The sequence below is a fragment of the Pelophylax lessonae genome (assembly GCF_965119305.1).
Source record: "Pelophylax lessonae genome assembly, chromosome: 7".
NCBI lineage: Eukaryota > Metazoa > Chordata > Amphibia > Anura > Ranidae > Pelophylax > Pelophylax lessonae.
In genome coordinates this window covers 102,081,377-102,092,913 of record NC_138774.1, presented here as the reverse complement: position 1 = coordinate 102,092,913, position 11,537 = coordinate 102,081,377, and the positions used below count along the sequence as shown (strand labels likewise).

General features: G+C 40.4%; 1 protein-coding gene across 1 annotated transcript in view; it reads left to right on the top strand.

Annotated features, from left to right (window-relative positions):
• Positions 1 to 11,329, top strand: part of LOC309560516 (vomeronasal type-2 receptor 26-like) — a gene marked incomplete at both ends in the record, with an annotated part of 44,392 nt that extends 33,063 nt beyond the window's left edge. Inside the window, 4 exons of the mRNA XM_082264148.1 lie at positions 2,407 to 3,216; positions 4,719 to 4,940; positions 8,604 to 8,730; positions 10,398 to 11,329. Coding sequence (XP_082120274.1) covers positions 2,407 to 3,216; positions 4,719 to 4,940; positions 8,604 to 8,730; positions 10,398 to 11,329 — 2,091 coding nt within the window. The remainder of the gene's footprint in view (positions 1 to 2,406; positions 3,217 to 4,718; positions 4,941 to 8,603; positions 8,731 to 10,397) is intronic.
• Between the last annotated feature and the right edge of the window lie 208 nt (positions 11,330 to 11,537).

Here is an 11,537-nt window from a genome sequence, read left to right as displayed (position 1 = left end):
TACAAAAGCCCCAAAAACAGACCACAAACACGTACATGTGAACGTAGCCCGTTTGGGGGCGTTTGAGGGGGATTTGTCCAGCTCAAGGATCAGCTCCCAAAACAGGCAAAAAATCCAATCCTATTCAGTTCAATGGCCCCTGTTCCCATGTGAGCATTTTGACGGCATGAGGAAAACACCCAACGCTCACTGAGAAATAGCACAATGATTAGGGAGTCTGCCTTCCTGCTGTAGGTTTGTAAGTTCGAATCCGGAAGGTGCCCTCTGTATGGGCAACACTTGGATATCTCCAATCCTCCAAATGTTGACATCATTAATTTTGTTCATGTTTGAAAAAGGCATGTGTATTAGCAAACTTTTAATCTAAAGACATGAACAAAATACAAAAGATGCCACATAAAGTCAATATGTAGCAATATTGTGAGCTAAAGCTCTATTTGTTTGTTGGGCATACTTTGCTAATTAGCCAAGTATAAGGGATATATATATATATACCTTCAGTTAAATGTGTAGTAAAATGGTAACACTTGGCCATACCCATATGGAAGAAAAGGTAGTATTTGCAATATATTTCTAAAAACATTCTTTGGAAACACATAAAATATTGTCAAAATTGTGACATTTCCTTGATATGTGTGAAATGCTAATAATCTTTCTTTGAAATATGTTTTACATCTATTTTTTTTCTATCTGACGACCAATTCCCCAATGTAATATTTTGTGGGTTTTTTCAGATAATGTGGAGGTTCTATATAAACACTGTAGATTTGACTGCTATGATTTCGGAGTTAGCAGGAAAGGTGTATGGAATGTGATGGTGTTTACTAAAGGATCCCTTGTTGGAAGTGTGCATGTTTTTCCAATTCCGCCGGTTTTTGCCATTTTCTATGGGTGAGACAGCGGATTTGCAAGCGGTATTCAAAAAAAAATTGACCCAAAATCGCGATGGCGAAATTTTTTGAGCCTATTTGGCGTTGCGCATGCGCACATTCGCGCGTTCGCAGCTCGCGGCTGGAGGAGCTGTTTAACCTTTCCACACTTTCGCAGATATCTCTCTTTCTAAGTCAGTTTTTGAGATTTTTTAAACGCAAGTCATCTCCAAATTGACTTCCACACCTTCCACAGTGATTTGGGATTTTTGGGGGTACAGGGGAAAATTTGGCTAAACTTTAGTCGAGCTTTTAGCTGGCGTGGTTTTAAGTCGCGCTCTGACCATATTGCATCTTAATAAATCTCACACTAGGCGCTATTTTCCGCCCGCCGTTCTTTGAATGCCAATTTCAGACTTAAATAATCGCCGGTTCGCAAAATCCCGCCGAAACGCCAATTCGCCGTACTATGAATCAGGCCCATAGTATATGTATCCAGGGGTATATGTATCTTTTCTCACACAAAGAAACACACTTCCTTTTCAGTCATGTCTGCTGTTTTTTCTCCACTGTATCTATGGGGGTAGCCATTGTAACACAGGGGCGTTAGCTCTAGTGGTAGATGCCTTTTTCAAGGCATTCACGTCAGTCAGCCTTGGTTTTAGGGCATGGCAGCCCATTTTTTTTAAAAAGGCATAAGAAAAATCCATAACACATAGGGTTTCCCATGCATGGGTTCTTCTCCAGTCAACAAATGACAAACGGAAAATGCTAGCCCACCTGGCTCTTAAGCTCTCCCTCAGCTCTTTATGCTGGTCCCCAGACCATAAATTCTCGGAAGGTGTCAGCTTCACTCTGGCCTTAGTCCTCAGGCCATCACCTGTCTCTTGCAGACACACACATGCTCTGGCTGCCACCTGCAGCCTCTGACTCCTAGAGACCTCCTGACTCTCTTTGGTGGAGCAGTCTCCAACTGGAAGCTCTGAGGTCTTCCTAGACCTTCATTATAAGGGCTGTGTGCACCTGAGCACACACCCTGCTGGTCGTCCACAAAATATGGACACAAGGTTTGAGATTCTGTCCCTCCAAAGACACTATGGAATCTCCAAACTACAGAGCCCCCCATCAAGGTATACCAAAACCTGGAGAGAGCTGCAAAAACAGTTTTCTCCACTCCACATCTATGCTCTGTAGTCCTGCACGGAGCCAATGTGCACACTCTGTGTCCTTTAAATTACCACTTTCACCGTGACAGAGTCTCGACCTGTCACACCATGTTTATCACACAGGCTGGACTTCAAACATGTCTGCTTTTGTACATCTCCAATACATTGTGGATTGATGGAACTAGTAGTTTACAAAATTTCAGCACATGTGGTTGCTGAATTTCAAGCAAGGTCATCAGTTTTTTCTATACTTGCTGAAAATGTTCTAAAACATAAATAGAACTAAAACAGCCATCACAATTATTTTTGCTTATGAGTTAAAAGCTATCGCAGTACTATCACAGCATGTTTTCATTATATTTACATTGCAGATAAGTTATGGTGCCACAGACCCTCTCCTTAGTGACACTCTGAAGTTTCCATACTTTTTCCGCACAGTCCCTAGTGCCATTCATCTGCAAAATGCCCTTAATTTGGTGCTGAAATACTTTGGCTGGATGTGGGTTGGAATAATTTATTCAGATTTGGCATCCAATGAAAATGCAATTCAAAAAATCAAAGTCTCCATCTTTCGTGGAGGGGGCTGTATTGCCTTCATAGTAAAGTTTCTGAGTTCCACTAAATATTTGAACACTGAATATGTAAGAATTTCCAATATAATCTCAGCCTCCTCAGCAACTATTATTGTGTTCTGGGCTGATTTGGAGTTCACCTATAAATTATACTTGTTATTGCACAAATTACCAATCTCTAAAAAAGTCTGGATCTTCTTGACAGATATGGACCACTTTCTGACTCCCACAGTTGACAATCTTGACCTCAGTCCTTTTCATGGGAATCTGGCAATTCAGTTAAGAAAAAAGGAAATCCCTGGACTGATGAATTTTTTGTGGAACACAGCTCTGGAAAAATATGGCAGTAATGATTTTATAGTCCTTTTTAAGTCCTTACTGTATCAATGTGACCAACACATGGGGATGGTGCTCTATAACACATGTAGACCAGACGTGGTGAAGATGAAGAAGTTGATGAGTACCAAAACACTGGTGGAAAGTTATTGCTTATATAATGCAGTCTATGTTTTGGCTTACGCCCTCCAGGAGTTTACGGCATCGAGATATTGGTTAGAGAAGCACAGGCTGGGGACATCACAAACTCTTACCAACTTAAAACCATGGATGGTGATTTCAGCTAATATGTAGAGTAAATAGTAGAAAACCTTTAGGGTAGCCATATACCCACCCGCCAGTTGCAAGCAATGCAGCTGATTTGAACATCACTTGCAATGTTCAAGCTGTGTACTCTTCACTATATGATGAGACATACAGTAGCTCTTCTGAGCATTACAAGTGGCTAAACCAAAGCATAAAAAAGTAATATTTAAGAGAAAAAAAAGGCCTTTAAAAAATCTAAACCCGAGGGGTCATTGTTTTTAATATACCAGTAAAAAAGCGAGGTCAGAGAATATTGACCACATAAAAGATGAAAAAGGGAAGTTGGTTTCAAATGATAGGGAGAAGGCAGCTGTACTAAATGCTTTCTTCTCCTCAGTTTTAACACAGTAAAAGTATTTCTCAAGACTGTATCATTAGCAATGCATCACAGAATGTACCCTTGTGGCTAGTGATTTTTGGTGTTTTTTTTTAACGAGTAATGGCGGCGATCTGCGATTTTTTTTGCGGGACTGCGACATTGCGGCGGACAGATCGGACCCTTGACTGACATTTGACACTTTTGGGGTTACCAGTGACATTACTGCAGTAATCAGTGCTATACATATGCACTGTTACTGCAAAAATGACACTGGCAGGGAAGGGGTTAACTGTATTGGAGAGGGAGGGGTTAAGTGTGTCCTAGGGGCGTGTTTCTAATTGTGATGGGACATGACTACTACTGTAAAAACAGAGATCAACGGTTCTACATAGTAGAACCGTCTGATCTCCATTTTTACACAGGGGAGAATGACAGGCGGCTTGTTTACATTAGCCGCCTGCCTTTCTCCCTCTCTACCGACGATCGCTGAGTGACCGGCGGACATCGGGTCCGCCGGTCACACGCACTGACTCCTTAGTGAACGAGCCGCGGCGGGCGCGCGCTCGCCCACCATTGGCTCACAAGCTGGTGACAGGCTAGTGACGTATATATACGTCACTTTGCCTGGCCGGGGCTGACCACCGCAGTATATGTACTTGTGGCGGTTGGCAAGTGGTTAACTGAAGTATTCGTCATTGTGATTCTAAATGTGTTTATGCACAAAAGGTAGAATTATGCTTAATATATTGCATGACAGTATCATCATTCTAAAGTACCTTGTAGGGCAGCTCTGGGGTGGCCATGGAATTTGAGAATCATGCACCACAATCAGGCAATGTGTCCATTACCTGTAAAGCGATAACAAGCAATCAATGCACACAAAAGATTGTCCAAAATGTGGGAAAATCAATATGGTATAAAGGGCCTTTTTTCTCTGTAAGGGAAATAAATATCAGGGTCATGCACATCAGAACATCAGAAAAACTGGTCAGAAAAATGTGGCAGGTCCTCGCAATGCAAAGTTTGTGGGCATGACCAGGTTTTCTTGGTATACGATTTCTCTTTCTATGGTCACCCTTAAAGGCCATTATATTCCTGTCACCACAATAATAGATCCATAAACATTACAAATTATTCTATCCCTCTGTAGCTGAATTTCTTCATCAGGAGAGTCTCTTTTTCCAACACAGCAGGAGAACACATTTATTTTGATAAATACGGGGATGCTGCTGGTGATTATGATCTGGTTAATTGGATTAGTAACTACACAAAGCTTAGAAGCCAACATGTTGGAAAACTTACTTTGACAGATCTCTACGTAGATCAGTCTGCAGTAATGTGGCCTGGCTACTTTAACCAGGTAAATCCAAAGGTAAATGTATTTATTTATTCATTTCAGGCAGTTAAATATCACTGACAGTTTCTTGAGCACTAATATAAAATGGTCACACACTGAATTGCAAGTATCATCGTATTGCCAGAGATGTCTGTAGTATGATTTAGGCAGGTAAAGACAGTAGCACAGTTTGGTAAAATTAATTACAGTAGGAGGGAAAAGCTGATGGATTAGGGCAGTGGTCCTCAACTCCGATCCTCGGGGCCCACTAACAGGCCAGGTTTGCAAGATAACTAAATTACATCACAGGTGTTCTCATTTGCTGCTCAGTGATTGCAGTATTTTAGTCTGCATCCCCCCAAGGTAATACTTAATATCTGGCCTATTAGTGGGCCCCAAGGACCTGAGTTGAGGACCACTGGATTAGGGTATAAACAGCTTGACAAGGGGGTAGCTTCAATATATATGTTGAATTGTTCCTAGGGCCTTCTTGCATCTCCAGGATCTATCATCAGCAGAGGGGTGCAGAGCTCATAATCTATTTGGAGTGTAGTACCAATAAAAAAGTATTTTATATTGATTCTCTTTATATAATGTACATATTTAAATTTTAGGGGCTTTGAACCAAATGGTTTGCCAGCTCTCTAGGGGCAACTCCTCCCCCAGTATTTGTTCCACTTTTTCATATATGGGTACTTAGATGAAGCTGGGGAAAGCGATGGAGTCAAGACCTTGTAGATTTGTGAAATTTAACAAATTCGAAGGGCCACCCAAGTATATTTTCTTGAACAGCGTAAGGTCAGGAAAGTGAGCCAGTCAGAGTATAATGGCAAATTTGTAAGTAACCAAAAAAGGCCTGTATATGGAAGTCTTGACTGTTTTTGAGATCCTGAAAGGATCAAGTTTTTTGGTTCTGGCATCCACCAGATGACGGAAGTGGAATAAATTCCTCTCTTTCCAAGTTTGAGACATTTATGAAATTAGCCTGTCTGGAACAGCAGGGGTGAAAAGGAAGGAAGTCGCAAGAAATGCGTTAATAAATGTTGGTGTTTAGTTTGGCATCAGTAAGTATAGGTAAACACCATGGGATGTAATATGTTAGTGTAGTTTATGGAGATATTCGACCTCCTCAGCATAGAATTAGGGTGTATGAGGGGCCAGCCTTAGCTTCTTAATTGCAGTCCATTGGTTGAAAGAGAGCAGTGTGAGCCTAGAGGCTAGGGATCGTAACTGAGCAGCAAGGTAAAATTTAGAGACATTTGAAAAGGCTAGGCCTCCTTGGTTCCATAGGGCATATATAACAGATCTGGAGATTCTGTGATGCCTATAGTTCCAGCAGAAATAAAGCGAGTTGTTTTGAAGTGTATTAAAGTGAGGAGTTGGTATCCAAACTGGTAGGGTTACATAAAGATACAATAATTTCGGCAAGATGGACAATTTAATGGTTGTAATGTGGCCAAAAATGTACACATAGTGAGTGATTTCCTTTGGGACAAGAGTTTGTTGATGTCGTTATAAAGAGGGGGAAAATTTTCTTTATACAGTGCATCATAGGTAGGCTTCAACTTTACCCCCATATACTTTAATGCGGATGCTTTCCAAGAGCAAGGGTAAGTGTGAGTTAGCTTTTATAGAGCATGCTGTGTAATATTAAGAGGGGGAGCCTCTGTTTGGTGCTTTTTATTTTGTGGCCCGACATGGAACAATATAGGTCCAATTTTTTGTGGCGATTACACATGCATTTTGGTGAGTGTCAGAAGAATGTTGTCTGCAAATAACTGAGAATTGCATTTATTTATTATACAATGCCTTCTCTTTAGCAATTTAAAGTCTCGAATTTACTTCTGTTTTAGTGGAGTTGTGCTTGTGTACACTAAAAATAATTTTAGCTTATTCTTCAAGAAAACTTTTGTTTGGTTTTGAGTTACAGTATGCTTTGCATACATACTGTGTGTTAATGCAGCCCATTCCATTTAAAGTGACTAGTGGTAGTCGGTTAAAGGAGCGCCCAAAATCAGCAATAAGAATCCCACTTAGATCAAAAAATCGTCATTTTATTGGTAGCAGAACATGTTAAAGCCAACGTGTTTCGGGGGAACAGAGACCCCCCCCTTCTTCAGGGCGTAAATGTTGCTATTCGGATCTGCAACCGACAGCATAACAAACAAACAGAGTCTCTGTTCCCCCGAAATGCATTGGCTTTAACATGTTCTGGTACCAATAAAACAACAATCTTTTGATCTAAGTGGGATTCTTATTGCTGATTTTGGGCACTCCTTTAACCGGCTACCACTAGAAACTTTGGAAACGACCACTAGGCCGTATCTTAAGGTAGCAGCCCAGACCCCTTAACAAGGGTTCACTGCCTTTTTTGGTCCAGTCGGGCCAGATTGATTCTGAGTTAAATTCCCTAAGTGGCCCTCTCTCACCTACCACCCACCCACAGACCCTCTATCGAGACCCTCTATCTCCAGTCCAGCGCAGCTATCAACTTTTCAAAAAACTATTTGAAGTGGCTGGCAGCACTCCTTTAACTGGTATTAAACCCAAAACCAAAAATGTAATATATTGTAGCTTACCAATCATCAAATGTGGTGGCTGCATATGTTTTCTCTTTGTCCCTCTGTTATAACCTGGTGATCTCTCCAGTAACACACTTCCTGTATTGACGTACAGGGGAATGTTTTTTTTCTCAACAAAAGTGGAGTTACGCTTTAGAAGCCATTGCAACAGTTTTTTTTTTCTTTTTGGGATAAAGGTTTTATATAAATAAATCAAAGCTGAACATTGTAAGCACCCCAGCTAGTGTTAAATGGTTTGTCTCATCCATCTCTGTAACTGACACATTCTGCTGGAGAGCTTGTTCTTTTGAAAAACAACATACTTACTGGCTGGATCACCATATGAAAATAGAAAAAAAAGTCTAAAAAAGAAAGCTAATGCAGCCATCACATCTAAGAAATTGTAAGCTGCAATATAATAATTGTTTGCTTTTGGGTTTAATACTGCTTTAACTCGTATACAGTACTTTTATTGTGAAAGAGAGCAGTAAAGACAACCATTGTACAATGCTGCAAGGCAGCAAGCAGAGGAAATATGGCTTCCTCCATGTACACAAAAAATTATAAATATCACCAAACCAAAGAACTTTTGAGACTTTAAAGGTACCAGATATAAAGCACATACTACAAATATCAGAATTTGTTTTTATTGAAGACATTTTATTTGAAATTACATTGGAAAAACAATAGTGATCATCAGATTAAACCTTCATAACGAATGTTGTAGTAAACTGCATTACAATATGACTCATGCATACACCAATAATCTCCTATTTTCCTCAATTAGCAGTTTTTTGGCACAATTGATTCACATCATATAGGCTAAAAGTCCTACAGGAAAATTGGGTTTACTTAACAGATCTGTGTCAAGATATTTATAGGAGATAAAAACTCTATAATTATTATAATATAAAGGTCATTAGTGATTACATAAAAAGCAAGCAGTACTAATAGAAATCATATAATGAATACAAAAAATTATTGAGCTAGACATTGAAATGATAATACATTCCCTTTACGATCTCAGTCAATGAATCCAAAGGAATTGAAAAGCACCAACTATCAAAGAGAGGTTACATCATGGAGTACCATGCTGTTTTTGGTGATGACATGTCTTTGGCTTTGGTTTTTGCTGTAGGTGTTGCCACAATCTGTCTGCAGTACTAGCTGCTTACCAGGTTCCAGAAAAACAGTACAACAGGGAAAGCCATCTTGCTGTTATGACTGTGTTCCATGTCCAACAGGAGAGATTACTAACCAAACTGGTAAGAGCATGATGAAAATTGACTCCATTTGCTTCATTTCAAAGGCTGCATATCACAATTAAAGTAAATAACGGTGTTCATTTTAATCTCTTTAAATCTTCTAGCAGACACCCAGAGGTGCTTTCATGAGCATTCATATAATATTCTCTGGAGCTCCCTTAAACCCATGGCCAAATCTTGATTGGTTATTGGGCAGCTTCACTAACTAATGGCAAGGCACGGGAGAAAAAATTTGTGGGGTTGGAGCTCCCAGTACTTTCTTCATTAATGCAACCAGTTGCTTTATGTAGTTAGTACAACTGAGGGACTAGAGGCACCGAGGGACTAGAAATCTTCTGTATAGCTCTAGACCGGGGGTCGACAACCAGTTGATCGTAATCTACCTGCCAATCGTGAGCAGGTGACAGGTAGATCGCCTCCCTTCCTTGCCGACCCCGGCACCTGGACAGGAGAGGTGGAGGGGTGGCATTTATCAGAACCGATGCCCAATCTTTTCCTCCTACAGCAGTTGAAAGCCAGCTTCTCCTCTTCTCCCTCCCCCTGGTATTTATCTGCTGCAGGAGGAAAATATGGGGAGTGGTTCTAGTAAATGCCACCCCTGCCACCCCTCCTGTTCATGTTCCCCTTTTTGCTGGTGCCCATCCCCATGTGCTCCCCTGGTCACCTATAAATAATTTAAAAAAAATTGCAAAAAATAATAAAAAAATAAAATAATAAAAATAAAAAACTACTGGCACTGTCCACTGCCCTACTGACACCAATCTTTGCCCTACTGACACCATCCTCTGCTCTGCTGACTCACTGTCCTACGTACACCATCTTCTGCTCTACTGACATTGTCCACTGCTTTAATGACACTATCTACTGCCTTACTGTCACTGTCTGCTGCCCTACTGACACGGTCAATGCCCTACTGACACCAAACTCTGCCCTACTAACTGACACTGTCCACTCTTAAAGTAGGCTAAGTTTAAATTTTGATAGTGATATTTGTTTTACAATATAATATACAGTATATATAAGTTTTCCTTACTAGTTGGTTAGGCCTTGCTGGTTAATGTCTTTAAAAAAAAAAGGGTGCCAAACCACCGTGATCTTTAATCTCTTTCATGTTGTTCTGGTAGATCTCCACCTCTCAAAGGTTGCCTACCCCAGCTCTAGACTTATGAGTTGACAACCAGCAAGTAGTAAATCCCTAAGTTGCAAGAGCTGAAAGCAGAAGTAAAGCCAGTTTATTTGTTTTATTTTTTGTTTTTCATATAGCCTAAGCCATATGTACCTTTTTTTAAAATTTTTGTAATTGGTATTCCTCTTTCTTCCTTCACAACGTTGTTGGGTCAGCTGGAAGGGCAGCATCGGTACCATAACATTGCATAGAGTCATATTTTCCATACAGATTCTGTGCTCAGATAAGGGTAAGATGGTGCCATCAAGCAGCAGGGTAGTCCAAACACAACAAAAAGCATTTTTGGCATTCAGAAGGAGTGGCACCACATCGCTCCATTGTCCATAACATGTTACCACAAATGGTAACTGTCCCATTACTTTAGTGCAATAGTGGATATAAGCCCTAAAATGTTACCTCATATTGCAAAATAACTGCTTCTGATTTGTGCATAGATGACAAGTAAAATTCTTATGCTTTTTGTGTTTTCTTATTTTTGCAGATATGATCCACTGTTTAAAATGTCATGATGAACAATGGCCAAATAAAAGAAAAGATAAATGTGTTCAAAGGCAAATCACCTATCTGTCCTATCAAGAGCTGCTTGGTGGATTCTTAGCATCCAGTGCTGTGGTTCTCTCTGTATTCTCTGTCTATTTGCTGGCCATCTTCATTCATTACAAGAACACTTCAGTCATAAAAGCCACAAACAGAAAACTCAGCATGGTCCTCCTCCTGTCCCTCACCCTCACATTCTGCAGCTGCTTGGTCTTTATTGGTATTCCAAGTAACATAACTTGCCTGCTGCGACAACCAATATTTGGCATGTCCTTTGCTATTTCTGTGTCCTCCTTGTTAGCCAAAACCATTCTTGTGGTTTTGGCCTTTTATGCCACTAAACCTGGTAGCCAGCTGAGAAGATTAATTGGACAAAAGTTTCCATGTTTGCTTGTCGGGATATCATCTTTTCTTCAAGCTTTTATCTGTGCCATGTGGCTAGGAACTGGTCCACCAATGCCCATACATGATTTCTACTCACACCCTGGGTATATAATCATAGAATGTGAAGAACAACTCGGCTTATATGTAATGTTGGCATTCATTGGTTGTCTGGCCATGGGATGTTTAGTGATTGCTGTTCTAGCCAGGAACTTGCCTAGCGCTTATAATGAAGCAAAATACATTACATTCAGCATGTTGGTCTTCTTCATTGTCTGGATCACCTTCATACCAACTTACATCAGCTCAAAGGGAAAGTACACTACAGCTGTAGAGTTATTTGCTATTCTGGTATCTGGAGCTGGGGTTCTGGCATGCATATTCATTCCCAAATTGTATATCATATACTGTAAACCAAGTAAAACCAGCACTTCTTATATAACATCTAAAAACTCAAGAGTGTCCAGAAAACCTATTAGTCAGAGACCACAATAGCACTGCTATTAGGCAGACAACCCAAAAGCGAAGCACACTTAAAAAGACTTAATTGATGTACATGAGGTGATGTATATATCTGCTGCTGACCCCATCCCCCAATTTGCCCGAAATTTCTATGGCCCAAAAGGACAGTTGAGAGTTGGTGTGTAATTACTGAAGCTATTAGAATGTCTGCAGTTAGAAAACAGACCTGCTGATCATAAAC